This window comes from Phasianus colchicus, unplaced genomic scaffold (assembly GCF_987193195.1).
Source record: "Phasianus colchicus unplaced genomic scaffold, bPhaCol1.hap1.1 HAP1_SCAFFOLD_48, whole genome shotgun sequence".
In the NCBI taxonomy this organism is placed as follows: Eukaryota; Metazoa; Chordata; class Aves; order Galliformes; family Phasianidae; genus Phasianus; species Phasianus colchicus.
Genome location: NW_028325226.1, coordinates 1090713 through 1118503, shown reverse-complemented (window position 1 = coordinate 1118503; position 27791 = coordinate 1090713). Strand labels below are relative to the sequence as shown.

Sequence of the window (27791 nt, the reverse complement as noted above, 5' to 3'; positions counted from 1 at the left end):
CAGCGTTTTTATCTGTTTCCATTGTTTGGATCCTTTGCTTTGCCATGATAGTATATTAAATTCATTTGCTTTCCTCTTGTATTTCTCAACCTTGTTTTGCTTTGGTTTGTTTTCCTTCTTTGTTGTGTTTTGTCTTTTGCTTTTTCTGCAGCGAGCCTTTTTGCTTTTTCTGCTGTGAGCCTTTTTGCTGTGCTTTCCATTGTCTTTGTTTCATATTTGTTAGTTGTCTTTCCTGCTCCTTTCTTTGCATGACGTTGTTTTTTGCTGAAAGCATTCCTTTACTTTTCAGAGTGTGTTTCTTGGCTTTGCTTTGAGTTTCTCCTTTTGCTTTTCATTCTTTGCCTTGCCTTGCTTTGCCATCTTTGTTCCCATGCCCACGCCCTTCCTCTTCCCTTGCCTTCACTTACCTGATGCTCTCTTTCTCCCTTGTTTGTTGTGTTTTTTCCTTGCCAGGCTTCTGGAACTCCAGCCTGCCCTCTAGGCTTTCCTGCTGTGCTTGATGCATTTGCAGCTCCTTCTCGGTTTCCCAGGTGGGTCCACGCCTCGTGGGCATCCTTGCCTCCTCCCTTGTGGTGGACTGGCTGTTTTTCCTCTGCTGTCTGGCTAGATCCATGCCCGGTAGCTACCCTTACCTCGTCCTTGGCATGAGCGCAGGAGCTTTGCCTTCCTGCAGAGAGATGCTTTGTTCTACCCGGCAGCCGCAGACTCCTTCTGGGCTGGCGACCCTGAAGGCTCATCTCCGGTGGAGGTAGCAGCATGCCCAGCAGCTACCCCTTCCTCCTCCCAGGCACGGATGGGAAGATTTTGGCCTCCTGCAGGCTCGGTCGTCATCTCTGCTTTGCCATGACCGTGTATTCATTTCCTTTGCTTTTTTGTGTTGCTGCTGCTGCTTCTGGATGGGTTGATGTTGGTTTGCTCTGTTTGTTTTCCTGGTTGTTTTTCTGTTGTTTCTGCCTTGGTGTCCTGCTTCTTCTGCATTGCAGTGCATTGGTTTCTTTTCAGTTTTGTTGATTTTCATTCCCCCTCTGTTCCTGTTCTTTGAAATACTTTTTCTGTCCTAAGCGTATGCCCTTTGTTTTTTTTTCCTTTTTCCCAAGAGGACGGCTTGCCTCTTAACCAAATGTTGAGCCCTTTGGTCTTAACACTATCCCCTATGTGAAGCTTTTAACCCCGAACCTAAAGAGGAGAGGTTTAACGTGTAATCATGTCTAATATTGTTAACACTTTGCCCTCGTGCTTAATGGGTTTTCTTTAAGCCTGCTAGGAAAATGTAACCCGTAACGAGCAAGTTAACTGTCCCCTCTTATGCCTAGCACTTACTCTGTTGTGTAACTCATATCACTAACTCAAACGCATAAACCTGAAATCTTCACTCTAAAGCAAACAGGTAATATGTAACCTTCACCAAATGGGGAGCACATAACCGTTTACTGTTAATGCAACTGGGAAAGCCTTGACCCTAATCAAAAAAGGGTAACCCTTAATACTAACAAAAGAGGGTAGCCCTTAAGCATACCCCCATGTGGGAATCCTTTAATCTAATCCAATATCGGAACCGTTAACTCTTACTACAAAAGGGAAGCCTTTCATCCTAATCTAATATGGTACCTCTTCATCCTAAACTCTAGCCCAAAACAGTCACCTTTAACCTAAAGGGTTTTCCTTAAACCTTAGCACTAAAAGAAATTGGTAACATTTCACCTTTAAACGTAATCCAAAATAGCGATCCTAAAACCTAATGCCGAAGGGTAACCCTTCACAATTAGCAGTAATGCTGAATAGTAGCACTTCAGCATAATCCAGAGCGGGATGAGGCTGAGTTTGTCTGCTTCCAGGGCTGCTGTGAGGCGCAGGGCTGGTGAGCGGCTGCGGGGCCCGTCGTCATCATGGAAACGCACTGTGACAGCACACAGGTTGCGGGAGCCCGGGTGATGGCTGCTGTGACATCCTGTGGCGGGCCTGGAGCTGCAGCCTCCAAGCTTTTTTGGCCTTGCGCCCTAAGGAGTTAAGCCTGCTGTCCTGCACATGGTCCCACTGCAGAAGCCCTTTGGACGTAGGAAGTTTCTGGCGAGAGGGTAGATGCCTGAAGGCATTATTTTCTTCTTTCCAGAGAGTTTTCTTTTTCTTTGTTCTTTCCAATTGGTTTTTCTTTGCTTTTCCTTTTGCTATTTAATATTTTTTTCTTTCTTTCATACTTCTCTGTTGCTTTGCAATGCTTTTTTTGCTTATTTTTTCTTTTCCTTTTTTCTTTTTCTTCCTTTCAGGCAGAGCCCAGGGGGCTGCTTGGTCAATGCCCTTACTGGGAGGAGGAGGCTGGGTTTTCCTTCTGAGGGCTTCATGCACAAATTGCGAGGAGAACTGGGACACAGGGCAGTCCTCAGGAAAAGCACTACTTTCCTGAGATGCTGTCTCAAGCTGCCTGTGCTCACCCTCCTCTCTTTTCTTGGAAGGTAACTCCCCTGCTTTTTCCATCTCTTCATCTGATTGCTTGCATTTTTGTCCAGCTAGGGCTTAGGAGAAAGTTGGGAGATGTGTCCCAGGAAGGAACAAAAAGAAAACCTAGGTAGAAAGACAGTGCATCAAGTCCAGGTGGCTGTTGTGTATCTGTACCTCTTGTTGGTGCCTTCTAAAGTTTTGTCTTCTTCCCCTGCCCTTCCACATGGCTGAGCATCAAGGGAAGGCCCCTTGCATCAGCTGCTGTCAGAAACAAAGCAGTACTTGAGGAGCACAAGCTTCATCTCTTCATCTCTTCAATCGTAGTCCCATACGTTTGCCATTCCACTTATACACGTTGTCCCGTTTCAGCCGACTCAGATCTGCAGTGCCTTCTCCTCTCTCCTACATCAAACACATCCTTTCATTCAAAATGTTGGTTCTCACCCACACAGGCTTTCCATTTCCCACTTTCTTAAAAAGATTGAATCGACGCCTAGGCTGCTTCCCTAAAACAAAGTGCAATTTTTATATTTTGCTGAAACCAGTCACCAACAGAAGTTGTCCTCTCCTTTAATGCTGTCTTGAAACCGGCCTGAGTGCTCCTGCTGGCCGCCGTGCTGCCACAGCCAGCTTTGCCTAGCGCCGATGTTTGTGGCCTGGAACATCCTGGCAGCGCGGCAGCTTCCTCTTTGCGGCTGGGATGCTGCCAGCGTGCTGCTTGTGCCCTTTGCTCTTGTGTTTGGTGGTGGTGCAGGCGGGCATTGTTCACCTGGGTGGCTCGGTGCTGTCCCCGTGGTGCTTGTCTGCCAGCCGGCAGGAGATGCATCCGGGTGGCAGTGCGAGGCGCGTGAGAACCACGCGGGGCTGTTCCTGCTGCGCCTCTTCCAGGAGCCGTCCAGTTTGCGGCAAAGGAGGCACGGGGCGCTTGGCTGTCTCAGTGCCATCCCCCTGGTGTTTGGCCGCCACCCGGCAGGAGATGCATCCGGGGGGCAGTGCGAGGCGGGTGACAATCACCCGGAGCTGCCTCCGCAGCACCTCTGCCACACTTTTGGAAATGCACTATCCAGCCTCAGTCTGCTCTGGCACAAATTGAGGCCATTCCCTCCAGTCCTATTGCTAGTTAACGATGTTAGTTAGCAATGAGAGAGCGTTAACAATGAAAGTGACTTATGTGTGTGGGGCAGCCCTGACTTGGCTGACAGGAGTGGAACATTGTAGACGCCGTAGACGGCGGGAAGCTTGTTCCTGTGAAACGGTCCCTTGTGCTCCAGGAATCTCTCTGACTTTCTATCATGGCCTCTTCCTCCTGGTTTTCAGCGTGCTCAGAGGCATTGGTAATGAAGAGAGAACAGACGTCTTTGTAGGCCCTGGAATGGAAGGTGCTTGAGAAGCAAAGGCAGGCAGGTGTGTGCAAAGCAAAGGCTGGTGTGTGCTTGCAGAGCAAAGGGAAGCATGTGCACGCATCGAAAGCGAAGGCGGGCAGGTGCTTGTGAGGCAAAGGCAGGTATGGGTGTGCTTGCTTGCTTAGGAAAGGCACGCAGGTGCATGCTTGCATAGCAAAGGCAGGCAGGTGCGTATGATGGAACGGCAGGTAGATGGATGCATGCTTGCTTCGAAAAGGCAGGCAGGTGCATGGCTGTGAAGCAAAGGCAGGGAGACGTGTGCTTGCTTAGCAAAGGCAGGCAGATGGGTTCTTGCAAAGCAGTGGCAGGCAGATGGGTTCTTGCAAAGCAGTGGCAGGCAGGCAGGTGATTGCTTGTGAAGCGAAGGCCGGGAGGTGGTTGCTTGGTTAGCAGTGGCAGGCAGGTGTGTGCTTGCAGAGCAGTCTCTAGCCAACTGAGGGGATGTTCTCAGGTTTTGTTGCTGTTTAATGACTCTTTTTTTTTCCCTTTTCTTCTTTACTGCCTTCAGTGTCCCCGTCTCTCCCAGAAGCTGCTCTTCTGGCAGCCGCCGCGTGGGCTCGTTAGATGCCCTGAGTGTTTGGAAGAGAGCAGTTTTGTTGAGGGCTGTTGGTGGAATTTCTGTTGCCAGGAGCGCACGGACAGAGAAAGAAGCGTTGTGCAGGCGGGACAAAAGGAGTGCTGGGGGTCCTGGGAGCAGCAGCGAGGGAAGGTGTTTGAGCTAGTGCCGTTCCACTGGAACGTCCCTTTGGTTTTCTACTTCTGAGAGTATTGGAACTGGTTGCAAAAGATGTGACTTTAAGCGAGGGTGCAGAGCAGATTTAAGCTTTACAGGCGGCTGTGCCAGAGCGTGAAGCATCATCAGCAGGCATGGGTAGCACCAGCTTGAAACATCAGGGGAAGCAGTTAGCTTCCTCAGAGCCCCCAAATGGAGTGCCAAGGTGATGAGATGAAGCAGCACTGAGGGTGGTTTTCCAGGATCTGTGTCTTCTAGGGCTCGGGGCCAGAGCTGTCACTGGGGTTGCTTTCACTGGACACCCGCCACCCCTCCTCAGGACCCATGGTGAGCGTGTGGGTGACAAACGTGTCACTGAGTGAGAGCATCAGGGTGGGAATGCGTGGAACATAGCGCCCAGGGGAGAGACAGGCAGCACGGGGAGGGGGCGTGGGGGCGGAAGGTCAGCCCCAAGGAGAAAGTCTCCCCCGATGGAAAAAAGGGCTTGTTGAATGCCTTGGGTGAGATGTTGGAGAAGAGGAAATTAGTGAGGTTAGTTAAAATGTGCCACCTGGGTTCTGTTTGAGCCCCCTCCAACCCCACAAGTGCCGTCCAAAGCTCTCCGGTGCCGCATGGTGCTCTTTGCAGTTCCCCAGTAAGGTCCCATTACCTCTCGGCGTTGTCTGGACTCTCCTTGTGCAAACTCAGTGCCCCCCAGTGCTGCCTGGAGCCACCCCAGTGCTGTGTGCGGCCCTCACTAGCCTCCCAGTGCCCCACTGTGGACCTCCCAGTGCCACCAGTACTGCCCAGTGCCCCCAGTTCAACACCCCCATTGCTCAGTACGTGACCATCTCCTTCCCCAGGAACAAAACAAGGCAACAGAGATGATGACAGCAGCGATTGTGCTAGAGATGTTCAGTGTGGAGGAGCTGCAGCTCTTGGCTCCCTGCAGCCACCCCAACATCCCCAGAGGTGGGCACGGAGGCCTGGGGGGGCTTTGGTGCTGCATGAACGACTGCAGGCAGAGCTGTAGCAAAGCGAATGCAAACCATTTAATAGTTAAACGTACAAAAGAGTAAATAAATGACAATATTCCCAACCATTTCCCACCCTAACAATAGTTTCTGATCCCACCCCCTAAAATTCCCACCCTCTAATCAGTTTCCCACCCCCCGATCAAGTTCTCACCCCCCCGCTCCCTCCCACCAACAGTTTCCTCCCCCTCCAAAAAACTTCCCAGCCCCCCCCAATTCCCACCCCAGTAATTCTTTCCTCCCACTTCCAACGATTTTGGAGTGTAACATTGTAGCAGAGTACAATTTCTCACTCAGAATTGCCACCCCACAAAATTCCCTCCCCCTCCCCACATCCCCAATGCCAGCAGTTACGGAGTACAAGAATTTTTGATGCCAGCCATCTCCCACCGCAGCCAGTTCTCACCCCAGTCATTTCCCACCCCAACAATATCACAGTACAGCCATTTCATTTGCCACTCCAAAAAGATCCCACCGCCCCAAGAATGCCCACCCCCAACCATTTCCCACCCCAAGAATTCCCACCCGCAATTCCCACCCCCATCCATTCCCTCCCCCCAGCCATTCCCACCCGCAATTCCCACCCGCAATCATCCCTCCCCCCCCCCATTCCCACTCGCAATTCCCACCCCCAGCCCTTCCCCACCCCCAGCCATTCCCACCCCCCAACCATTTCCCACCCCCCAAGAAACATTTCCCAGCCCAAAGCTTTGACAGTCCAGCACTTTTGCGGTCCATCAGCTTCAGAGTCCCACATTGCCCCAGTCCAAGACGCCGCTTGTGGACAGCGCAGTTTTGGAAGGGTAGGGCTGGGGCCGGTGCTGGTGCTCCCGGAACGCTGCCGCTGCTCTCTGGGTGTCGTGGGGGCCAGCGAGGAGCCCAGGGCTACAGGGAGCCATATTCATCGGCTACGGCCACGTCTCCTGCTGCACCAAGTGGTGCCCATCACACCCCAACAGTGGCCGGAGCGGGAGTTTGCCAAGAAACCAGCCTGAGTGCTCCTGCTGGCCGCCGTGCTGCCACAGCCAGCTTTGCCTAGCGCCAATGTTTGTGGCCTGGAACATCCTGGCAGCGCGGCAGCTTCCTCTTTGCGGCTGGGATGCTGCCAGCGTGCTGCTTGTGCCCTTTGCTCTTGCGTTTGGTGGTGGTGCAGGCGGGCATTGTTCACCTGGGTGGCTCGGTGCTGTCCCCGTGGTGCTTGTCTGCCAGCCGGCAGGAGATGCATCCGGGTGGCAGTGCGAGGCGCGTGAGAACCACGCGGGGCTGTTCCTGCTGCGCCTCTTCCAGGAGCCGTCCAGTTTGCGGCAAAGGAGGCACGGGGCGCTTGGCTGTCTCAGTGCCATCCCCCTGGTGTTTGGCCGCCACCCGGCAGGAGATGCATCCGGGGGGCAGTGCGAGGCGGGTGAGAATCACCCGGGGCTGCCTCCGCTGCATCTCTGCCATCAGGTGTGCCATGCAGGGCGACGGTGGTGCTGGGGCAGCCCGTGGGTTTGGCAGTGCGAGGCGGGTGAGAATCACCCGGGGCTGCCTCCGCTGCATCTCTGCCATCAGGTGTGCCATGCAGGGCGACGGTGGTGCTGGGGCAGCCCGTGGGTCTGGCAGTGCGAGGCGGGTGAGAGTCACCCGGGGCTGCCTCCGCTGCACCTCTGCCATCAGGTGTGCCGTGCAGGGCGACGGTGGTGCTGGGGCAGCCCGTGGGTTTGGCAGTGCGAGGCGGGTGAGAATCACCCGGGGCTGCCTCCGCTGCACCTCTGCCATCAGGTGTGCAGTGCTGGGCGCCGGAGGTGCTGGGGCAGCCATGGGGGTCGGCACGGGCAGCTCCGGGGATGCTGTCTTCTGCCGGAGCGAGTTGGTGCGGAGCCCAGATTCAGCATCTGTCTCGTTGCTGAGCTCCCGGCTGGCCCTGGGGGAGTCAGGCAGCTCTGCGTTGGAAGAGCAGGAGTCGAAGCTGCTGGAGACATCTGAGCTCAGTTGCTCCGTGGCTGTGATGCACTGCATCAGCTCTTCACTTTTGCAGCTGTCCGGAGCACTCGCTGCTTCTGGAAAAGCAGAACATCCCCCAGAACAATGATGGCAGCCTTCCCACGCCAGCTCGGTGTGGACACGGACCCGCCATCTCTGCAGACCACAAACTCACCATCAATGCAGGTGAGCAAATGGTCAATTTCCACATCGTCGGCAAGACTGTTGGTCCTGGGTCTCTCTTCTGGAAAAGGGAAGAAATCCCCAGTGGGGCAATGCCAGCTTTCCCACGGCCACTCAGCGCAGACAGGCCTCCATCAGCTGTGCTGCTCCCAAACTCACCGTTGTTGATCCACGTGAGCAGGTCATCCATGTCTGCGGTGTCGTCCAGGAGGCCTGTGTTGGCCGTCACTTCTGGAAAAGGAAGAAAATCCCCAGTGGGGCAAAGCCAGCTTTCCCGAACACCCCCCCGCCAGTTGTGCTGCCCCCAAACTCACCCTCGTTGATCCACGTGAGGAGCTCATCGATGTCGTCCGCGATGTCCTCCGGGGTGTCTGCGCTCGTTGTCACTGCTGGAAAAGCAAGAACATCCCCAGTGGAGCAATGCCAGCTTTCCCACAGCCAGCCGGTGCGGACAGCGTGCCGCCCGCTCCGCAGCCCCTCAACTCACCGCCTGGTTCCAGCGTGGCAGCGCTGCAGGTGAGCGGAGCCGTGGCGGGATGGGGGCACACGTCGGTGGGCGCAGGGTGCCCCCGGTCCTCTGAGAGCACCACGGCGTCTTGGAAGGGCTCCATCGGCGGCTCCCAGGTGTCAGGCAGGGTGCAGGGCACGGGGAGCACCTGCTGCTGCAGGGAGGGTACCTGCAAAAGAACGGGGGGGGGGCCGGGGCGGGCGGGGGCCTGCGGCAGGCAGGTGCCTGCGGGCTGCGGGGGCTCCCCGTGGAGGAGCACGGCCCCAGGCCACAGCCCCATGGGCTGCTGGGGCAGCAGCGTCCCTGCCAGCAGGGGATGTCCCGAGCAGGGAGCAGGGGCGGTGGGGGGAGCCACAGCTGGGTGCAGCCCCCCAGGTAGGAGCAGCAGCACCGGTAAGTGCAGCCCCGCAGCTGGGGTCAGGCCCCCAGGTGGCAGCTGAGCCGGGGTTGGGGGCAGCCCCCCAGGTGGGAGCTGTGCTGCCTGTCCCCAGACACCTGGTCCCCCAGGCCAGACAGAGGCCTGAGGTGCCAGGTAGGTGGCAGTGGGGACAGGGGAGGGTTGGGGTGGTACCGGCATCGGTCCGCGGACGGTGGGCTGCATCCAGGCGGGGTCCGGTGGCGGCACAGTCGCATCAGCGAAAATGGCGTCGGGTGTCAGAGGCACCGTCAGCGCTCGTCGAGGGAATCTCTCTGTGGGGAAATGCCAGAAGGGGCGCTGGGCTGAGAGCCGGGGCACTGGGGTGAGATCCGGGTGAGAGGAGTGGGATCTGGTGTGCTGGGGTGCGATCTGGGGTCACGGGTGTGAGATCTGGGGCCCTGGGGTGAGATCTGGGGGCACAGGGGTGAGATCTGGGGCCCTGGAGTGCGATCTGGGGGCACAGGGGTGAGATCTGGGGTCAAAGGGGTGAGTCCTGGGGCCCTGGGGTGAGATCTGGGGTCAAAGGGGTGAGATCTGGGGCCCTGGGGTGAGATCTGGGGCATTGGGGTCAGATGGAGTGTCAGAGCAGGGGGAGCCTGCTGCCTTACCTGCCATGACAGCTGGAGAGTGGCAGTTGGGGGAGCCCCTCCCCCCAGGGGGGTTCCGTGACCGTTGGGGTCAGCCCCTTTCCCCCAGGCTTGCGATGGTTTGACTTTTCGTACCCAAACATCCTTCCCATGCCAGTTGTTTCCCATCCCGATGATCAGTGACCATCCCGATGGGCATTTGGCAGCCCAGTGCTCTTCCTTGCCAAGGGTCTGCCCGTCCCAGTGGGGATTTGCCATCCCTGCAGTGAGTTCTCACCCCAGGGATGGTTTCCCCTCCCGTCCAAGCGATTTCCAGTCGTCACCACCCAAGACTGTGTAAAGTGCCAGCATTAGTTACGAGTTCTTGAAAGTGGCAGCGGCCGTGGTAGGCCAGTTAGACCTATGGTAACAATGAAAAGGAGGGATTTCTGTGGGACAGCCCTGGTTTAGCTGAGAACAGTGCAGGAATGAGTCAGTGCCCGTGCAGCGTATGCCGAGCTTGTTACTGTGAACTGGTCCTTTGTGCCTCGAAGAACATCACTAACTTTAAACCGTGGACTTTTTCTCCTGGCTTTGGCTGTCTCTTGGGGCATTGCTAGTGAGGACAGAAGAGACAGCATCGTCTTTTCTGCTCTTCCCTCTTCCGTGCTTCCCCTTTCTGCTCTCTTCCTCATCTACTCTTCAGCTCTTCTCCCTGAGTGTTATGCTCTTTTTGCTGCTCATCTGCTGTTCTTTCTTCCTTGTGTCCTGACTCCTTTCCTGCATCTGTACTCCTCTTCTGCTTTTCTTTCTTACCCGTATCCTCTCTTCTCCTCTTGTTCTCCTCATCCGCTCTTCTGACTTAACTGTTTCCTCTTTGCACATCTTGCGCTCTACGGTTCTTCTGTTCTGGCCACTCTCTGCTCTTCTACTTTACTGCTCTTTTCCTTCTCTGTCTTCTGTGCTCTCTTCCTCCCTTCCGTTCTGTTTCATTTCTGCACTTCTCACTGACCCGTGTCCTCTCTTCCCATCTTCTGTACTTCTGCCATACCCGTATTCTGTCCTCTTCAGCTCCTCTCCCTTTCTGCTTTTCTGCCTTAGCTGTCTTGGCTCATCTCCCTTTCTGCTCTTCTCCTCGTCTGCACGTCTTTCTTACCTTCATCCTCTCTTTTATTCTTCTGCTCTTCTCCTCGTCTGCTCGTCTTTCTTACCTTCATCCTCTCTTTTATTCTTCTGCTCTTCTCCTCTTCTGCTCATCTCCTCATTGCTTTGCTGTCTTGTATCCAATCTTTTTCTCTATTGCACTTTTCTTCTTCTGCACTTCTTTCTTCCCTCATCCTTTCTTCTTTTTCTTCTCTGCTGCTCTTCTTTATTTCTGCCTTGTCTGTTCGTGCTCTTCCCCTGTTCTGCTCTTCTAGTGCTCTTGTCAGCATCCAGTCTCTGCACTGCAACTCTGTGTTGGACTTTATCTTGGGGTGGAGGAAGGTCGTAGGGCCTAGATTTGTAGAAGAAAACCCAGAAGGTGATGAAGAAGAGCCCTGAGGAACCAGGAGCACAAAGGCAGCGTGTTTCTCCGAAGGCCACAGCGTGAGCACGTGTTCCCTTTGGCGGACTCCTTTGTACCTCTCCAGGAACTGCTTTGGAATGGAGAATTTTCTGGAGTTGTTTCCAGTTGTTGCTTGGATGAGCTGAGGCTTTTCTCCTTGTATCTTTGCAGGAAAGCAGAGCGGAGAGAACGTCTGTGGTGAGATGCTCAGGTGGAGTTGCCTTCCGTGCACCAACAGCCTGTTTGTGTCCACGTGATGCACGGTGAAGGGAAGGCTGCTGTTCTGTGAGTAAGCCTGGCAAATGGAATGATGGTTCTGGCCTTTTTGTCAAGTGTGTGAGGAGAGGTCTTTGGACAGGCTGTTCTTTTGTTGTTTTGTTGTTGTTGTTGTTGTTGTTGTTTTTCAGGGGAAATGCTATTTCAGTTGTTAGTTACAGTGGTTGGTTGGTGCTTGTTTGAAAAATGTTGTTCATCTAGAGAAGCAGTGTCTCGCACCAGAGAAGTGAGAAATCTCCTGTACATCCTGTCTTCTCCACGAGCCTTCCATGTAGAGACATTTAGTGCCTCTAAATGCCTGTAGAAATGGTGGGGGGATAAATGGGGAAGAGCTGAGGTGCAGTTTCTGTGCGTGCTCTGTACACGGAGCAGGCGTCACCTAGTGAGAGCTAGGGGCCCTTTGCAGCGTGGTGGATTTGTTTTCCTTGCTTGTTGGAGCGTGATGCTTTTGTAGGTGCTGTGTGCATTGTAAGTAACTGTGAACTGTGCTGAGACAACCGGTGTCCTAGAGAGAGCCCCTCTGCAGGCTTTTTGTTTGGGCAGTTTTCTTCCCTCTGGGGATTAAAAGGGACTTGAAAAACTCACAAGTACACCTTGCTACTGCTCCAGCCCGTCAAGTGGAGATGATGCCTTTCCTCCCATTGGGGCAGGGAGGAAAGTAGCTGAGAAGTTTGTCTGCCAGCGTGAAGTAGCAGGTTCGGAAGATGGTAACAGGCACGGTAGGCCAGTTAGCAAGATGTTAGAATCCTAGAATCGCCAAGGTTGGAAGAGACCTATGAGATCATCAGTCCAACCATCCAACTATCATCAGTAGCTCTCACTAATCCATGTCCCTCAACACAACGTCTAACCGTTCCTTGAACACCTGCAGGGTGGGTGACTCCACCACCTCCCTGGGCAGCCCTTTGCAGTGCCCGACCACACTTTTGGAAATGCACTATTTCCTACCATCCAGCTTGAGTCTGCCCTGGCACAAATTGAGGCCATTCCCTCCAGTCCTATTGCTAGTTAACGATGTTAGTTAGCAATGAGAGAGCGTTAACAATGAAAGTGACTTATGTGTGTGGGGCAGCCCTGACTTGGCTGACAGGAGTGGAACATTGTAGACGCCGTAGACGGCGGGAAGCTTGTTCCTGTGAAACGGTCCCTTGTGCTCCAGGAATCTCTCTGACTTTCTATCATGGCCTCTTCCTCCTGGTTTTCAGCGTGCTCAGAGGCATTGGTAATGAAGAGAGAGAACAGACGTCTTTGTAGGCCCTGGAATGGAAGGTGCTTGAGAAGCAAAGGCAGGCAGGTGTGTGCAAAGCAAAGGCTGGTGTGTGCTTGCAGAGCAAAGGGAAGCATGTGCACGCATCGAAAGCGAAGGCGGGCAGGTGCTTGTGAGGCAAAGGCAGGTATGGGTGTGCTTGCTTGCTTAGGAAAGGCACGCAGGTGCATGCTTGCATAGCAAAGGCAGGCAGGTGCGTATGATGGAACGGCAGGTAGATGGATGCATGCTTGCTTCGAAAAGGCAGGCAGGTGCATGGCTGTGAAGCAAAGGCAGGGAGACGTGTGCTTGCTTAGCAAAGGCAGGCAGATGGGTTCTTGCAAAGCAGTGGCAGGCAGATGGGTTCTTGCAAAGCAGTGGCAGGCAGGCAGGTGATTGCTTGTGAAGCGAAGGCCGGGAGGTGGTTGCTTGGTTAGCAGTGGCAGGCAGGTGTGTGCTTGCAGAGCAGTCTCTAGCCAACTGAGGGGATGTTCTCAGGTTTTGTTGCTGTTTAATGACTCTTTTTTTTTCCCTTTTCTTCTTTACTGCCTTCAGTGTCCCCGTCTCTTCCAGAAGCTGCTCTTCTGGCAGCCGCCGCGTGGGCTCGTTAGATGCCCTGAGTGTTTGGAAGAGAGCAGTTTTGTTGAGGGCTGTTGGTGGAATTTCTGTTGCCAGGAGCGCACGGACAGAGAAAGAAGCGTTGTGCAGGCGGGGCAAAAGGAGTGCTGGGGGTCCTGGGAGCAGCAGCGAGGGAAGGTGTTTGAGCTAGTGCCGTTCCACTGGAACGTCCCTTTGGTTTTCTACTTCTGAGAGTATTGGAACTGGTTGCAAAAGATGTGACTTTAAGCGAGGGTGCAGAGCAGATTTAAGCTTTACAGGCGGCTGTGCCAGAGCGTGAAGCATCATCAGCAGGCATGGGTAGCACCAGCTTGAAACATCAGGGGAAGCAGTTAGCTTCCTCAGAGCCCCCAAATGGAGTGCCAAGGTGATGAGATGAAGCAGCACTGAGGGTGGTTTTCCAGGATCTGTGTCTTCTAGGGCTCGGGGCCAGAGCTGTCACTGGGGTTGCTTTCACTGGACACCCGCCACCCCTCCTCAGGACCCATGGTGAGCGTGTGGGTGACAAACGTGTCACTGAGTGAGAGCATCAGGGTGGGAATGCGTGGAACATAGCGCCCAGGGGAGAGACAGGCAGCACGGGGAGGGGGCGTGGGGGCGGAAGGTCAGCCCCAAGGAGAAAGTCTCCCCCGATGGAAAAAAGGGCTTGTTGAATGCCTTGGGTGAGATGTTGGAGAAGAGGAAATTAGTGAGGTTAGTTAAAATGTGCCACCTGGGTTCTGTTTGAGCCCCCTCCAACCCCACAAGTGCCGTCCAAAGCTCTCCGGTGCCGCCTGGTGCTCTTTGCAGTTCCCCAGTAAGGTCCCATTGCCTCTCGGCGTTGTCTGGACTCTCCTTGTGCAAACTCAGTGCCCCCCAGTGCTGCCTGGAGCCACCCCAGTGCTGTGTGCGGCCCTCACTAGCCTCCCAGTGCCCCGCAGTGGACCTCCCAGTGCCACCAGTACTGCCCAGTGCCCCCAGTTCAACACCCCCATTGCTCAGTACGTGACCATCTCCTTCCCCAGGAACAAAACAAGGCAACAGAGATGATGACAGCAGCGATTGTGCTAGAGATGTTCAGTTTGGAGGAGCTGCAGCTCTTGGCTCCCTGCGGCCACCCCAACATCCCCAGAGGTGGGCACGGAGGCCTGGGGGGGCTTTGGTGCTGCATGAACGACTGCAGGCAGAGCTGTAGCAAAGCGAATGCAAACCATTTAATAGTTAAACGTACAAAAGAGTAAATAAATGACAATATTCCCAACCATTTCCCACCCTAACAATAGTTTCTGATCCCACCCCCTAAAATTCCCACCCTCTAATCAGTTTCCCACCCCCCGATCAATTTCTCACCCCCCCGCTCCCTCCCACCAACAGTTTCCTCCCCCTCCAAAAAACTTCCCAGCCCCCCCAATTCCCACCCCAGTAATTCTTTCCTCCCACTTCCAACGATTTTGGAGTGTAACATTGTAGCAGAGTACAATTTCTCACTCAGAATTGCCACCCCACAAAATTCCCTCCCCCTCCCCACATCCCCAATGCCAGCAGTTACAGAGTACAAGAATTTTTGATGCCAGCCATCTCCCACCGCAGCCAGTTCTCACCCCAGTCATTTCCCACCCCAACAATATCACAGTACAGCCATTTCATTTGCCACTCCAAAAAGATCCCACCGCCCCAAGAATGCCCACCCCCAACCATTTCCCACCCCAAGAATTCCCACCCGCAATTCCCACCCCCATCCATTCCCTCCCCCCAGCCATTCCCACCCGCAATTCCCACCCGCAATCATCCCTCCCCCCAGCCATTCCCACTCGCAATTCCCACCCCCAACCCTTCCCCACCCCCATTCCCACTCGCAATTCCCACCCCCAACCCTTCCCCACCCCCAGCCATTCCCGCCCCCCAACCATTTCCCACCCCCCAAGCAACATTTCCCAGCCCAAAGCTTTGACAGTCCAACACTTTTGCGGTCCATCAGCTTCAGAGTCCCACATTGCCCCAGTCCAAGACGCCGCTTGTGGACAGCGCAGTTTTGGAAGGGTAGGGCTGGGGCCGGTGCTGGTGCTCCTGGAACGCTGCCACTGCTCTCTGGGTGTCGTGGGGGCCAGCGAGGAGCCCAGGGCTACAGGGAGCCATATTCATCGGCTACGGCCACGTCTCCTGCTGCACCAAGTGGTGCCCATCACACCCCAACAGTGGCCGGAGCGGGAGTGTGCCAAGAAACCAGCCTGAGTGCTCCTGCTGGCCGCCGTGCTGCCACAGCCAGCTTTGCCTAGCGCCGATGTTTGTGGCCTGGAACATCCTGGCAGCGCGGCAGCTTCCTCTTTGCGGCTGGGATGCTGCCAGCGTGCTGCTTGTGCCCTTTGCTCTTGTGTTTGGTGGTGGTGCAGGCGGGCATTGTTCACCTGGGTGGCTCGGTGCTGTCCCCGTGGTGCTTGTCTGCCAGCCGGCAGGAGATGCATCCGGGTGGCAGTGCGAGGCGCGTGAGAACCACGCGGGGCTGTTCCTGCTGCGCCTCTTCCAGGAGCCGTCCAGTTTGCGGCAAAGGAGGCACGGGGCGCTTGGCTGTCTCAGTGCCATCCCCCTGGTGTTTGGCCGCCACCCGGCAGGAGATGCATCCGGGGGGCAGTGCGAGGCGGGTGAGAATCACCCGGGGCTGCCTCCGCTGCATCTCTGCCATCAGGTGTGCCATGCAGGGCGACGGTGGTGCTGGGGCAGCCCGTGGGTTTGGCAGTGCGAGGCGGGTGAGAATCACCCGGGGCTGCCTCCGCTGCATCTCTGCCATCAGGTGTGCCGTGCAGGGCGACGGTGGTGCTGGGGCAGCCCGTGGGTTTGGCAGTGCGAGGCGGGTGAGAATCACCCGGGGCTGCCTCCGCTGCACCTCTGCCATCAGGTGTGCAGTGCTGGGCGCCGGAGGTGCTGGGGCTGCCATGGGGGTCGGCACGGGCAGCTCCGGGGATGCTGTCTTCTGCCGGAGCGAGTTGGTGCGGAGCCCAGATTCAGCATCTGTCTCGTTGCTGAGCTCCCGGCTGGCCCTGGGGGAGTCAGGCAGCTCTGCGTTGGAAGAGCAGGAGTCGAAGCTGCTGGAGACATCTGAGCTCAGTTGCTCCGTGGCTGTGATGCACTGCATCAGCTCTTCACTTTTGCAGCTGTCCGGAGCACTCGCTGCTTCTGGAAAAGCAGAACATCCCCCAGAACAATGATGGCAGCCTTCCCACGCCAGCTCGGTGTGGACACGGACCCGCCATCTCTGCAGACCACAAACTCACCATCAATGCAGGTGAGCAAATGGTCAATTTCCACATCGTCGGCAAGACTGTTGGTCCTGGGTCTCTCTTCTGGAAAAGGGAAGAAATCCCCAGTGGGGCAATGCCAGCTTTCCCACGGCCACTCAGCGCAGACAGGCCTCCATCAGCTGTGCTGCTCCCAAACTCACCGTTGTTGATCCACGTGAGCAGGTCATCCATGTCTGCGGTGTCGTCCAGGAGGCCTGTGTTGGCCGTCACTTCTGGAAAAGGAAGAAAATCCCCAGTGGGGCAAAGCCAGCTTTCCCGAACACCCCCCCGCCAGTTGTGCTGCCCCCAAACTCACCCTCGTTGATCCACGTGAGGAGCTCATCGATGTCGTCCGCGATGTCCTCCGGGGTGTCTGCGCTCGTTGTCACTGCTGGAAAAGCAAGAACATCCCCAGTGGAGCAATGCCAGCTTTCCCACAGCCAGCCGGTGCGGACAGCGTGCCGCCCGCTCCGCAGCCCCTCAACTCACCGCCTGGTTCCAGCGTGGCAGCGCTGCAGGTGAGCGGAGCCGTGGCGGGATGGGGGCACACGTCGGTGGGCGCAGGGTGCCCCCGGTCCTCTGAGAGCACCACGGCATCTTGGAAGGGCTCCATCGGCGGCTCCCAGGTGTCAGGCAGGGTGCAGGGCACGGGGAGCACCTGCTGCTGCAGGGAGGGTACCTGCAAAAGAACGGGGGGGGGGCCGGGGCGGGCGGGGGCCTGCGGCAGGCAGGTGCCTGCGGGCTGCGGGGGCTCCCCGTGGAGGAGCACAGCCCCAGGCCACAGCCCCATGGGCTGCTGGGGCAGCAGCGTCCCTGCCAGCAGGGGATGTCCCGAGCAGGGAGCAGGGGCGGTGGGGGGAGCCACAGCTGGGTGCAGCCCCCCAGGTAGGAGCAGCAGCACCGGTAAGTGCAGCCCCGCAGCTGGGGTCAGGCCCCCAGGTGGCAGCTGAGCCGGGGTTGGGGGCAGCCCCCCAGGTGGGAGCTGTGCTGCCTGTCCCCAGACACCTGGTCCCCCAGGCCAGACAGAGGCCTGAGGTGCCAGGTAGGTGGCAGTGGGGACAGGGGAGGGTTGGGGTGGTACCGGCATCGGTCCGCGGACGGTGGGCTGCATCCAGGCGGGGTCCGGTGGCGGCACAGTCGCATCAGCGAAAATGGCGTCGGGTGTCAGAGGCACCGTCAGCGCTCGTCGAGGGAATCTCTCTGTGGGGAAATGCCAGAAGGGGCGCTGGGCTGAGAGCCGGGGCACTGGGGTGAGATCCGGGTGAGAGGAGTGGGATCTGGTGTGCTGGGGTGCGATCTGGGGTCACGGGTGTGAGATCTGGGGCCCTGGGGTGAGATCTGGGGGCACAGGGGTGAGATCTGGGGCCCTGGAGTGCGATCTGGGGGCACAGGGGTGAGATCTGGGGTCAAAGGGGTGAGTCCTGGGGCCCTGGGGTGAGATCTGGGGTCAAAGGGGTGAGATCTGGGGCCCTGGGGTGAGATCTGGGGCATTGGGGTCAGATGGAGTGTCAGAGCAGGGGGAGCCTGCTGCCTTACCTGCCATGACAGCTGGAGAGTGGCAGTTGGGGGAGCCCCTCCCCCCAGGGGGGTTCCGTGACCGTTGGGGTCAGCCCCTTTCCCCCAGGCTTGCGATGGTTTGACTTTTCGTACCCAAACATCCTTCCCATGCCAGTTGTTTCCCATCCCGATGATCAGTGACCATCCCGATGGGCATTTGGCAGCCCAGTGCTCTTCCTTGCCAAGGGTCTGCCCGTCCCAGTGGGGATTTGCCATCCCTGCAGTGAGTTCTCACCCCAGGGATGGTTTCCCCTCCCGTCCAAGCGATTTCCAGTCGTCACCACCCAAGACTGTGTAAAGTGCCAGCATTAGTTACGAGTTCTTGAAAGTGGTAGCGGCCGTGGTAGGCCAGTTAGACCTATGGTAACAATGAAAAGGAGGGATTTCTGTGGGACAGCCCTGGTTTAGCTGAGAACAGTGCAGGAATGAGTCAGTGCCCGTGCAGCGTATGCCGAGCTTGTTACTGTGAACTGGTCCTTTGTGCCTCGAAGAACATCACTAACTTTAAACCGTGGACTTTTTCTCCTGGCTTTGGCTGTCTCTTGGGGCATTGCTAGTGAGGACAGAAGAGACAGCATCGTCTTTTCTGCTCTTCCCTCTTCCGTGCTTCCCCTTTCTGCTCTCTTCCTCATCTACTCTTCAGCTCTTCTCCCTGAGTGTTATGCTCTTTTTGCTGCTCATCTGCTGTTCTTTCTTCCTTGTGTCCTGACTCCTTTCCTGCATTTGTACTCCTCTTCTGCTTTTCTTTCTTACCCGTATCCTCTCTTCTCCTCTTGTGCTCCTCATCCGCTCTTCTGACTTAACTGTTTCCTCTTTGCACATCTTGCGCTCTACGGTTCTTCTGTTCTGGCCACTCTCTGCTCTTCTACTTTACTGCTCTTTTCCTTCTCTGTCTTCTGTGCTCTCTTCCTCCCTTCCGTTCTGTTTCATTTCTGCACTTCTCACTGACCCGTGTCCTCTCTTCCCATCTTCTGTACTTCTGCCATACCCGTATTCTGTCCTCTTCAGCTCCTCTCCCTTTCTGCTTTTCTGCCTTAGCTGTCTTGGCTCATCTCCCTTTCTGCTCTTCTCCTCGTCTGCACGTCTTTCTTACCTTCATCCTCTCTTTTATTCTTCTGCTCTTCTCCTCGTCTGCTCGTCTTTCTTACCTTCATCCTCTCTTTTATTCTTCTGCTCTTCTCCTCTTCTGCTCATCTCCTCATTGCTTTGCTGTCTTGTATCCAATCTTTTTCTCTATTGCACTTTTCTTCTTCTGCACTTCTTTCTTCCCTCATCCTTTCTTCTTTTTCTTCTCTGCTGCTCTTCTTTATTTCTGCCTTGTCTGTTCGTGCTCTTCCCCTGTTCTGCTCTTCTAGTGCTCTTGTCAGCATCCAGTCTCTGCACTGCAACTCTGTGTTGGACTTTATCTTGGGGTGGAGGAAGGTCGTAGGGCCTAGATTTGTAGAAGAAAACCCAGAAGGTGATGAAGAAGAGCCCTGAGGAACCAGGAGCACAAAGGCAGCGTGTTTCTCCGAAGGCCACAGCGTGAGCACGTGTTCCCTTTGGCGGACTCCTTTGTACCTCTCCAGGAACTGCTTTGGAATGGAGAATTTTCTGGAGTTGTTTCCAGTTGTTGCTTGGATGAGCTGAGGCTTTTCTCCTTGTATCTTTGCAGGAAAGCAGAGCGGAGAGAACGTCTGTGGTGAGATGCTCAGGTGGAGTTGCCTTCCGTGCACCAACAGCCTGTTTGTGTCCACGTGATGCACGGTGAAGGGAAGGCTGCTGTTCTGTGAGTAAGCCTGGCAAATGGAATGATGGTTCTGGCCTTTTTGTCAAGTGTGTGAGGAGAGGTCTTTGGACAGGCTGTTCTTTTGTTGTTTTGTTGTTGTTGTTGTTGTTGTTGTTTTTCAGGGGAAATGCTATTTCAGTTGTTAGTTACAGTGGTTGGTTGGTGCTTGTTTGAAAAATGTTGTTCATCTAGAGAAGCAGTGTCTCGCACCAGAGAAGTGAGAAATCTCCTGTACATCCTGTCTTCTCCACGAGCCTTCCATGTAGAGACATTTAGTGCCTCTAAATGCCTGTAGAAATGGTGGGGGGATAAATGGGGAAGAGCTGAGGTGCAGTTTCTGTGCGTGCTCTGTACACGGAGCAGGCGTCACCTAGTGAGAGCTAGGGGCCCTTTGCAGCGTGGTGGATTTGTTTTCCTTGCTTGTTGGAGCGTGATGCTTTTGTAGGTGCTGTGTGCATTGTAAGTAACTGTGAACTGTGCTGAGACAACCGGTGTCCTAGAGAGAGCCCCTCTGCAGGCTTTTTGTTTGGGCAGTTTTCTTCCCTCTGGGGATTAAAAGGGACTTGAAAAACTCACAAGTACACCTTGCTACTGCTCCAGCCCGTCAAGTGGAGATGATGCCTTTCCTCCCATTGGGGCAGGGAGGAAAGTAGCTGAGAAGTTTGTCTGCCAGCGTGAAGTAGCAGGTTCGGAAGATGGTAACAGGCACGGTAGGCCAGTTAGCAAGATGTTAGAATCCTAGAATCGCCAAGGTTGGAAGAGACCTATGAGATCATCAGTCCAACCATCCAACTATCATCAGTAGCTCTCACTAATCCATGTCCCTCAACACAACGTCTAACCGTTCCTTGAACACCTGCAGGGTGGGTGACTCCACCACCTCCCTGGGCAGCCCTTTGCAGTGCCCGACCACACTTTTGGAAATGCACTATTTCCTACCATCCAGCTTGAGTCTGCCCTGGCACAAATTGAGGCCATTCCCTCCAGTCCTATTGCTAGTTAACGATGTTAGTTAGCAATGAGAGAGCGTTAACAATGAAAGTGACTTATGTGTGTGGGGCAGCCCTGACTTGGCTGACAGGAGTGGAACATTGTAGACGCCGTAGACGGCGGGAAGCTTGTTCCTGTGAAACGGTCCCTTGTGCTCCAGGAATCTCTCTGACTTTCTATCATGGCCTCTTCCTCCTGGTTTTCAGCGTGCTCAGAGGCATTGGTAATGAAGAGAGAACAGACGTCTTTGTAGGCCCTGGAATGGAAGGTGCTTGAGAAGCAAAGGCAGGCAGGTGTGTGCAAAGCAAAGGCTGGTGTGTGCTTGCAGAGCAAAGGGAAGCATGTGCACGCATCGAAAGCAAAGGCGGGCAGGTGCTTGTGAGGCAAAGGCAGGTATGGGTGTGCTTGCTTGCTTAGGAAAGGCACGCAGGTGCATGCTTGCATAGCAAAGGCAGGCAGGTGCGTATGATGGAACGGCAGGTAGATGGATGCATGCTTGCTTCGAAAAGGCAGGCAGGTGCATGGCTGTGAAGCAAAGGCAGGGAGACGTGTGCTTGCTTAGCAAAGGCAGGCAGATGGGTTCTTGCAAAGCAGTGGCAGGCAGGCAGGTGATTGCTTGTGAAGCGAAGGCCGGGAGGTGGTTGCTTGGTTAGCAGTGGCAGGCAGGTGTGTGCTTGCAGAGCAGTCTCTAGCCAACTGAGGGGATGTTCTCAGGTTTTGTTGCTGTTTAATGACTCTTTTTTTTTCCCTTTTCTTCTTTACTGCCTTCAGTGTCCCCGTCTCTTCCAGAAGCTGCTCTTCTGGCAGCCGCCGCGTGGGCTCGTTAGATGCCCTGAGTGTTTGGAAGAGAGCAGTTTTGTTGAGGGCTGTTGGTGGAATTTCTGTTGCCAGGAGCGCACGGACAGAGAAAGAAGCGTTGTGCAGGCGGGGCAAAAGGAGTGCTGGGGGTCCTGGGAGCAGCAGCGAGGGAAGGTGTTTGAGCTAGTGCCGTTCCACTGGAACGTCCCTTTGGTTTTCTACTTCTGAGAGTATTGGAACTGGTTGCAAAAGATGTGACTTTAAGCGAGGGTGCAGAGCAGATTTAAGCTTTACAGGCGGCTGTGCCAGAGCGTGAAGCATCATCAGCAGGCATGGGTAGCACCAGCTTGAAACATCAGGGGAAGCAGTTAGCTTCCTCAGAGCCCCCAAATGGAGTGCCAAGGTGATGAGATGAAGCAGCACTGAGGGTGGTTTTCCAGGATCTGTGTCTTCTAGGGCTCGGGGCCAGAGCTGTCACTGGGGTTGCTTTCACTGGACACCCGCCACCCCTCCTCAGGACCCATGGTGAGCGTGTGGGTGACAAACGTGTCACTGAGTGAGAGCATCAGGGTGGGAATGCGTGGAACATAGCGCCCAGGGGAGAGACAGGCAGCACGGGGAGGGGGCGTGGGGGCGGAAGGTCAGCCCCAAGGAGAAAGTCTCCCCCGATGGAAAAAAGGGCTTGTTGAATGCCTTGGGTGAGATGTTGGAGAAGAGGAAATTAGTGAGGTTAGTTAAAATGTGCCACCTGGGTTCTGTTTGAGCCCCCTCCAACCCCACAAGTGCCGTCCAAAGCTCTCCGGTGCCGCCTGGTGCTCTTTGCAGTTCCCCAGTAAGGTCCCATTGCCTCTCGGCGTTGTCTGGACTCTCCTTGTGCAAACTCAGTGCCCCCCAGTGCTGCCTGGAGCCACCCCAGTGCTGTGTGCGGCCCTCACTAGCCTCCCAGTGCCCCGCAGTGGACCTCCCAGTGCCACCAGTACTGCCCAGTGCCCCCAGTTCAACACCCCCATTGCTCAGTACGTGACCATCTCCTTCCCCAGGAACAAAACAAGGCAACAGAGATGATGACAGCAGCGATTGTGCTAGAGATGTTCAGTTTGGAGGAGCTGCAGCTCTTGGCTCCCTGCGGCCACCCCAACATCCCCAGAGGTGGGCACGGAGGCCTGGGGGGGCTTTGGTGCTGCATGAACGACTGCAGGCAGAGCTGTAGCAAAGCGAATGCAAACCATTTAATAGTTAAACGTACAAAAGAGTAAATAAATGACAATATTCCCAACCATTTCCCACCCTAACAATAGTTTCTGATCCCACCCCCTAAAATTCCCACCCTCTAATCAGTTTCCCACCCCCCGATCAATTTCTCACCCCCCCGCTCCCTCCCACCAACAGTTTCCTCCCCCTCCAAAAAACTTCCCAGCCCCCCCAATTCCCACCCCAGTAATTCTTTCCTCCCACTTCCAACGATTTTGGAGTGTAACATTGTAGCAGAGTACAATTTCTCACTCAGAATTGCCACCCCACAAAATTCCCTCCCCCTCCCCACATCCCCAATGCCAGCAGTTACAGAGTACAAGAATTTTTGATGCCAGCCATCTCCCACCGCAGCCAGTTCTCACCCCAGTCATTTCCCACCCCAACAATATCACAGTACAGCCATTTCATTTGCCACTCCAAAAAGATCCCACCGCCCCAAGAATGCCCACCCCCAACCATTTCCCACCCCAAGAATTCCCACCCGCAATTCCCACCCCCATCCATTCCCTCCCCCCAGCCATTCCCACCCGCAATTCCCACCCGCAATCATCCCTCCCCCCAGCCATTCCCACTCGCAATTCCCACCCCCAACCCTTCCCCACCCCCATTCCCACTCGCAATTCCCACCCCCAACCCTTCCCCACCCCCAGCCATTCCCGCCCCCCAACCATTTCCCACCCCCCAAGCAACATTTCCCAGCCCAAAGCTTTGACAGTCCAACACTTTTGCGGTCCATCAGCTTCAGAGTCCCACATTGCCCCAGTCCAAGACGCCGCTTGTGGACAGCGCAGTTTTGGAAGGGTAGGGCTGGGGCCGGTGCTGGTGCTCCTGGAACGCTGCCACTGCTCTCTGGGTGTCGTGGGGGCCAGCGAGGAGCCCAGGGCTACAGGGAGCCATATTCATCGGCTACGGCCACGTCTCCTGCTGCACCAAGTGGTGCCCATCACACCCCAACAGTGGCCGGAGCGGGAGTGTGCCAAGAAACCAGCCTGAGTGCTCCTGCTGGCCGCCGTGCTGCCACAGCCAGCTTTGCCTAGCGCCGATGTTTGTGGCCTGGAACATCCTGGCAGCGCGGCAGCTTCCTCTTTGCGGCTGGGATGCTGCCAGCGTGCTGCTTGTGCCCTTTGCTCTTGTGTTTGGTGGTGGTGCAGGCGGGCATTGTTCACCTGGGTGGCTCGGTGCTGTCCCCGTGGTGCTTGTCTGCCAGCCGGCAGGAGATGCATCCGGGTGGCAGTGCGAGGCGCGTGAGAACCACGCGGGGCTGTTCCTGCTGCGCCTCTTCCAGGAGCCGTCCAGTTTGCGGCAAAGGAGGCACGGGGCGCTTGGCTGTCTCAGTGCCATCCCCCTGGTGTTTGGCCGCCACCCGGCAGGAGATGCATCCGGGGGGCAGTGCGAGGCGGGTGAGAATCACCCGGGGCTGCCTCCGCTGCATCTCTGCCATCAGGTGTGCCATGCAGGGCGACGGTGGTGCTGGGGCAGCCCGTGGGTTTGGCAGTGCGAGGCGGGTGAGAATCACCCGGGGCTGCCTCCGCTGCATCTCTGCCATCAGGTGTGCCGTGCAGGGCGACGGTGGTGCTGGGGCAGCCCGTGGGTTTGGCAGTGCGAGGCGGGTGAGAATCACCCGGGGCTGCCTCCGCTGCACCTCTGCCATCAGGTGTGCAGTGCTGGGCGCCGGAGGTGCTGGGGCTGCCATGGGGGTCGGCACGGGCAGCTCCGGGGATGCTGTCTTCTGCCGGAGCGAGTTGGTGCGGAGCCCAGATTCAGCATCTGTCTCGTTGCTGAGCTCCCGGCTGGCCCTGGGGGAGTCAGGCAGCTCTGCGTTGGAAGAGCAGGAGTCGAAGCTGCTGGAGACATCTGAGCTCAGTTGCTCCGTGGCTGTGATGCACTGCATCAGCTCTTCACTTTTGCAGCTGTCCGGAGCACTCGCTGCTTCTGGAAAAGCAGAACATCCCCCAGAACAATGATGGCAGCCTTCCCACGCCAGCTCGGTGTGGACACGGACCCGCCATCTCTGCAGACCACAAACTCACCATCAATGCAGGTGAGCAAATGGTCAATTTCCACATCGTCGGCAAGACTGTTGGTCCTGGGTCTCTCTTCTGGAAAAGGGAAGAAATCCCCAGTGGGGCAATGCCAGCTTTCCCACGGCCACTCAGCGCAGACAGGCCTCCATCAGCTGTGCTGCTCCCAAACTCACCGTTGTTGATCCACGTGAGCAGGTCATCCATGTCTGCGGTGTCGTCCAGGAGGCCTGTGTTGGCCGTCACTTCTGGAAAAGGAAGAAAATCCCCAGTGGGGCAAAGCCAGCTTTCCCGAACACCCCCCCGCCAGTTGTGCTGCCCCCAAACTCACCCTCGTTGATCCACGTGAGGAGCTCATCGATGTCGTCCGCGATGTCCTCCGGGGTGTCTGCGCTCGTTGTCACTGCTGGAAAAGCAAGAACATCCCCAGTGGAGCAATGCCAGCTTTCCCACAGCCAGCCGGTGCGGACAGCGTGCCGCCCGCTCCGCAGCCCCTCAACTCACCGCCTGGTTCCAGCGTGGCAGCGCTGCAGGTGAGCGGAGCCGTGGCGGGATGGGGGCACACGTCGGTGGGCGCAGGGTGCCCCCGGTCCTCTGAGAGCACCACGGCATCTTGGAAGGGCTCCATCGGCGGCTCCCAGGTGTCAGGCAGGGTGCAGGGCACGGGGAGCACCTGCTGCTGCAGGGAGGGTACCTGCAAAAGAACGGGGGGGGGGCCGGGGCGGGCGGGGGCCTGCGGCAGGCAGGTGCCTGCGGGCTGCGGGGGCTCCCCGTGGAGGAGCACGGCCCCAGGCCACAGCCCCATGGGCTGCTGGGGCAGCAGCGTCCCTGCCAGCAGGGGATGTCCCGAGCAGGGAGCAGGGGCGGTGGGGGGAGCCACAGCTGGGTGCAGCCCCCCAGGTAGGAGCAGCAGCACCGGTAAGTGCAGCCCCGCAGCTGGGGTCAGGCCCCCAGGTGGCAGCTGAGCCGGGGTTGGGGGCAGCCCCCCAGGTGGGAGCTGTGCTGCCTGTCCCCAGACACCTGGTCCCCCAGGCCAGACAGAGGCCTGAGGTGCCAGGTAGGTGGCAGTGGGGACAGGGGAGGGTTGGGGTGGTACCGGCATCGGTCCGCGGACGGTGGGCTGCATCCAGGCGGGGTCCGGTGGCGGCACAGTCGCATCAGCGAAAATGGCGTCGGGTGTCAGAGGCACCGTCAGCGCTCGTCGAGGGAATCTCTCTGTGGGGAAATGCCAGAAGGGGCGCTGGGCTGAGAGCCGGGGCACTGGGGTGAGATCCGGGTGAGAGGAGTGGGATCTGGTGTGCTGGGGTGCGATCTGGGGTCACGGGTGTGAGATCTGGGGCCCTGGGGTGAGATCTGGGGCCCTGGGGTGAGATCTGGGGGCACAGGGGTGAGATCTGGGGCCCTGGAGTGCGATCTGGGGGCACAGGGGTGAGATCTGGGGTCAAAGGGGTGAGTCCTGGGGCCCTGGGGTGAGATCTGGGGTCAAAGGGGTGAGATCTGGGGCCCTGGGGTGAGATCTGGGGCATTGGGGTCAGATGGAGTGTCAGAGCAGGGGGAGCCTGCTGCCTTACCTGCCATGACAGCTGGAGAGTGGCAGTTGGGGGAGCCCCTCCCCCCAGGGGGGTTCCGTGACCGTTGGGGTCAGCCCCTTTCCCCCAGGCTTGCGATGGTTTGACTTTTCGTACCCAAACATCCTTCCCATGCCAGTTGTTTCCCATCCCGATGATCAGTGACCATCCCGATGGGCATTTGGCAGCCCAGTGCTCTTCCTTGCCAAGGGTCTGCCCGTCCCAGTGGGGATTTGCCATCCCTGCAGTGAGTTCTCACCCCAGGGATGGTTTCCCCTCCCGTCCAAGCGATTTCCAGTCGTCACCACCCAAGACTGTGTAAAGTGCCAGCATTAGTTACGAGTTCTTGAAAGTGGCAGCGGCCGTGGTAGGCCAGTTAGACCTATGGTAACAATGAAAAGGAGGGATTTCTGTGGGACAGCCCTGGTTTAGCTGAGAACAGTGCAGGAATGAGTCAGTGCCCGTGCAGCGTATGCCGAGCTTGTTACTGTGAACTGGTCCTTTGTGCCTCGAAGAACATCACTAACTTTAAACCGTGGACTTTTTCTCCTGGCTTTGGCTGTCTCTTGGGGCATTGCTAGTGAGGACAGAAGAGACAGCATCGTCTTTTCTGCTCTTCCCTCTTCCGTGCTTCCCCTTTCTGCTCTCTTCCTCATCTACTCTTCAGCTCTTCTCCCTGAGTGTTATGCTCTTTTTGCTGCTCATCTGCTGTTCTTTCTTCCTTGTGTCCTGACTCCTTTCCTGCATCTGTACTCCTCTTCTGCTTTTCTTTCTTACCCGTATCCTCTCTTCTCCTCTTGTTCTCCTCATCCGCTCTTCTGACTTAACTGTTTCCTCTTTGCACATCTTGCGCTCTACGGTTCTTCTGTTCTGGCCACTCTCTGCTCTTCTACTTTACTGCTCTTTTCCTTCTCTGTCTTCTGTGCTCTCTTCCTCCCTTCCGTTCTGTTTCATTTCTGCACTTCTCACTGACCCGTGTCCTCTCTTCCCATCTTCTGTACTTCTGCCATACCCGTATTCTGTCCTCTTCAGCTCCTCTCCCTTTCTGCTTTTCTGCCTTAGCTGTCTTGGCTCATCTCCCTTTCTGCTCTTCTCCTCGTCTGCACGTCTTTCTTACCTTCATCCTCTCTTTTATTCTTCTGCTCTTCTCCTCGTCTGCTCGTCTTTCTTACCTTCATCCTCTCTTTTATTCTTCTGCTCTTCTCCTCTTCTGCTCATCTCCTCATTGCTTTGCTGTCTTGTATCCAATCTTTTTCTCTATTGCACTTTTCTTCTTCTGCACTTCTTTCTTCCCTCATCCTTTCTTCTTTTTCTTCTCTGCTGCTCTTCTTTATTTCAGTCTTGTCTGTTCGTGCTCTTCCCCTGTTCTGCTCTTCTAGTGCTCTTGTCAGCATCCAGTCTCTGCACTGCAACTCTGTGTTGGACTTTATCTTGGGGTGGAGGAAGGTCGTAGGGCCTAGATTTGTAGAAGAAAACCCAGAAGGTGATGAAGAAGAGCCCTGAGGAACCAGGAGCACAAAGGCAGCGTGTTTCTCCGAAGGCCACAGCGTGAGCACGTGTTCCCTTTGGCGGACTCCTTTGTACCTCTCCAGGAACTGCTTTGGAATGGAGAATTTTCTGGAGTTGTTTCCAGTTGTTGCTTGGATGAGCTGAGGCTTTTCTCCTTGTATCTT

General features: G+C 56.2%; 3 protein-coding genes and 2 long non-coding RNA genes across 9 annotated transcripts in view; 2 read left to right on the top strand and 3 right to left on the bottom strand.

The window, feature by feature from the left end:
- Positions 1-27791, top strand: part of LOC149912006 (uncharacterized) — a 40207-nt gene that overhangs the window by 12296 nt on the left and 120 nt on the right. Inside the window, exons 3-4 of one of the 2 annotated variants that reach the window (XR_016462607.1) lie at positions 10940-11053; positions 19374-19487. This is a non-coding gene — a long non-coding RNA (uncharacterized LOC149912006). Of the gene's footprint in view, positions 1-10312; positions 11054-19373; positions 19488-27791 lie in introns of those variants that run through there. The other variant, XR_016462606.1, reaches the window with a different exon arrangement.
- LOC149912010 (uncharacterized) lies at positions 2010-2451 on the top strand. Its single transcript, XR_016462608.1, has 2 exons — positions 2010-2075; positions 2265-2451. It is a non-coding gene; the product is annotated as an uncharacterized LOC149912010 (long non-coding RNA).
- On the bottom strand, positions 7558-9068 carry LOC149912009 (uncharacterized). 2 transcript variants are annotated; one of them, XM_090132915.1, is made up of 4 exons: positions 8218-9060; positions 8045-8119; positions 7723-7961; positions 7558-7624 (listed from the first exon to the last, which is right to left on the bottom strand). In XM_090132915.1, the coding sequence occupies exons 1-4, from the start codon at positions 8837-8839 to the stop codon at positions 7583-7585; spliced, it is 978 nt and encodes a 325-aa protein (XP_089989041.1). In that variant the 5' UTR covers positions 8840-9060; the 3' UTR covers positions 7558-7582. The 2 variants fall into 2 exon arrangements, with proteins under 2 accessions (XP_089989041.1, XP_089989040.1); XM_090132914.1 differs by having other exon boundaries at positions 7591-7961; positions 8218-9068.
- On the bottom strand, positions 14785-18465 carry LOC149912008 (uncharacterized). 2 transcript variants are annotated; one of them, XM_090132909.1, is made up of 4 exons: positions 16652-18465; positions 16479-16553; positions 16157-16395; positions 14785-16058 (listed from the first exon to the last, which is right to left on the bottom strand). In XM_090132909.1, the coding sequence occupies exons 1-4, from the start codon at positions 17271-17273 to the stop codon at positions 16017-16019; spliced, it is 978 nt and encodes a 325-aa protein (XP_089989035.1). In that variant the 5' UTR covers positions 17274-18465; the 3' UTR covers positions 14785-16016. The 2 variants fall into 2 exon arrangements, with proteins under 2 accessions (XP_089989035.1, XP_089989034.1); XM_090132908.1 differs by having other exon boundaries at positions 14785-16395.
- On the bottom strand, positions 23188-27782 carry LOC149912007 (uncharacterized). 2 transcript variants are annotated; one of them, XM_090132911.1, is made up of 4 exons: positions 25055-27781; positions 24882-24956; positions 24560-24798; positions 23188-24461 (listed from the first exon to the last, which is right to left on the bottom strand). In XM_090132911.1, the coding sequence occupies exons 1-4, from the start codon at positions 25674-25676 to the stop codon at positions 24420-24422; spliced, it is 978 nt and encodes a 325-aa protein (XP_089989037.1). In that variant the 5' UTR covers positions 25677-27781; the 3' UTR covers positions 23188-24419. The 2 variants fall into 2 exon arrangements, with proteins under 2 accessions (XP_089989037.1, XP_089989036.1); XM_090132910.1 differs by having other exon boundaries at positions 23188-24798; positions 25055-27782.

What these genes read in the sequence shown, in the direction of transcription:
- LOC149912009 (XM_090132914.1), bottom strand. Translation starts at nt 8,839, where the DNA reads ATGCAGCCCACCGTCCGCGGACCGATGCCGGTACCACCCCAACCCTCC. An exon ending in TGCCACGCTGGAACCAGGCG is followed by an intron (nt 8,120 to 8,217) that starts GTGAGTTGAGGG and finishes TTGCTTTTCCAG; the next exon opens with CAGTGACAACGAGCGCAGAC. An exon ending in CCTCACGTGGATCAACGAGG is followed by an intron (nt 7,962 to 8,044) that starts GTGAGTTTGGGG and finishes TTCCTTTTCCAG; the next exon opens with AAGTGACGGCCAACACAGGC.
- LOC149912008 (XM_090132908.1), bottom strand. Translation starts at nt 17,273, where the DNA reads ATGCAGCCCACCGTCCGCGGACCGATGCCGGTACCACCCCAACCCTCC. An exon ending in TGCCACGCTGGAACCAGGCG is followed by an intron (nt 16,554 to 16,651) that starts GTGAGTTGAGGG and finishes TTGCTTTTCCAG; the next exon opens with CAGTGACAACGAGCGCAGAC. An exon ending in CCTCACGTGGATCAACGAGG is followed by an intron (nt 16,396 to 16,478) that starts GTGAGTTTGGGG and finishes TTCCTTTTCCAG; the next exon opens with AAGTGACGGCCAACACAGGC.
- LOC149912007 (XM_090132910.1), bottom strand. Translation starts at nt 25,676, where the DNA reads ATGCAGCCCACCGTCCGCGGACCGATGCCGGTACCACCCCAACCCTCC. An exon ending in TGCCACGCTGGAACCAGGCG is followed by an intron (nt 24,957 to 25,054) that starts GTGAGTTGAGGG and finishes TTGCTTTTCCAG; the next exon opens with CAGTGACAACGAGCGCAGAC. An exon ending in CCTCACGTGGATCAACGAGG is followed by an intron (nt 24,799 to 24,881) that starts GTGAGTTTGGGG and finishes TTCCTTTTCCAG; the next exon opens with AAGTGACGGCCAACACAGGC.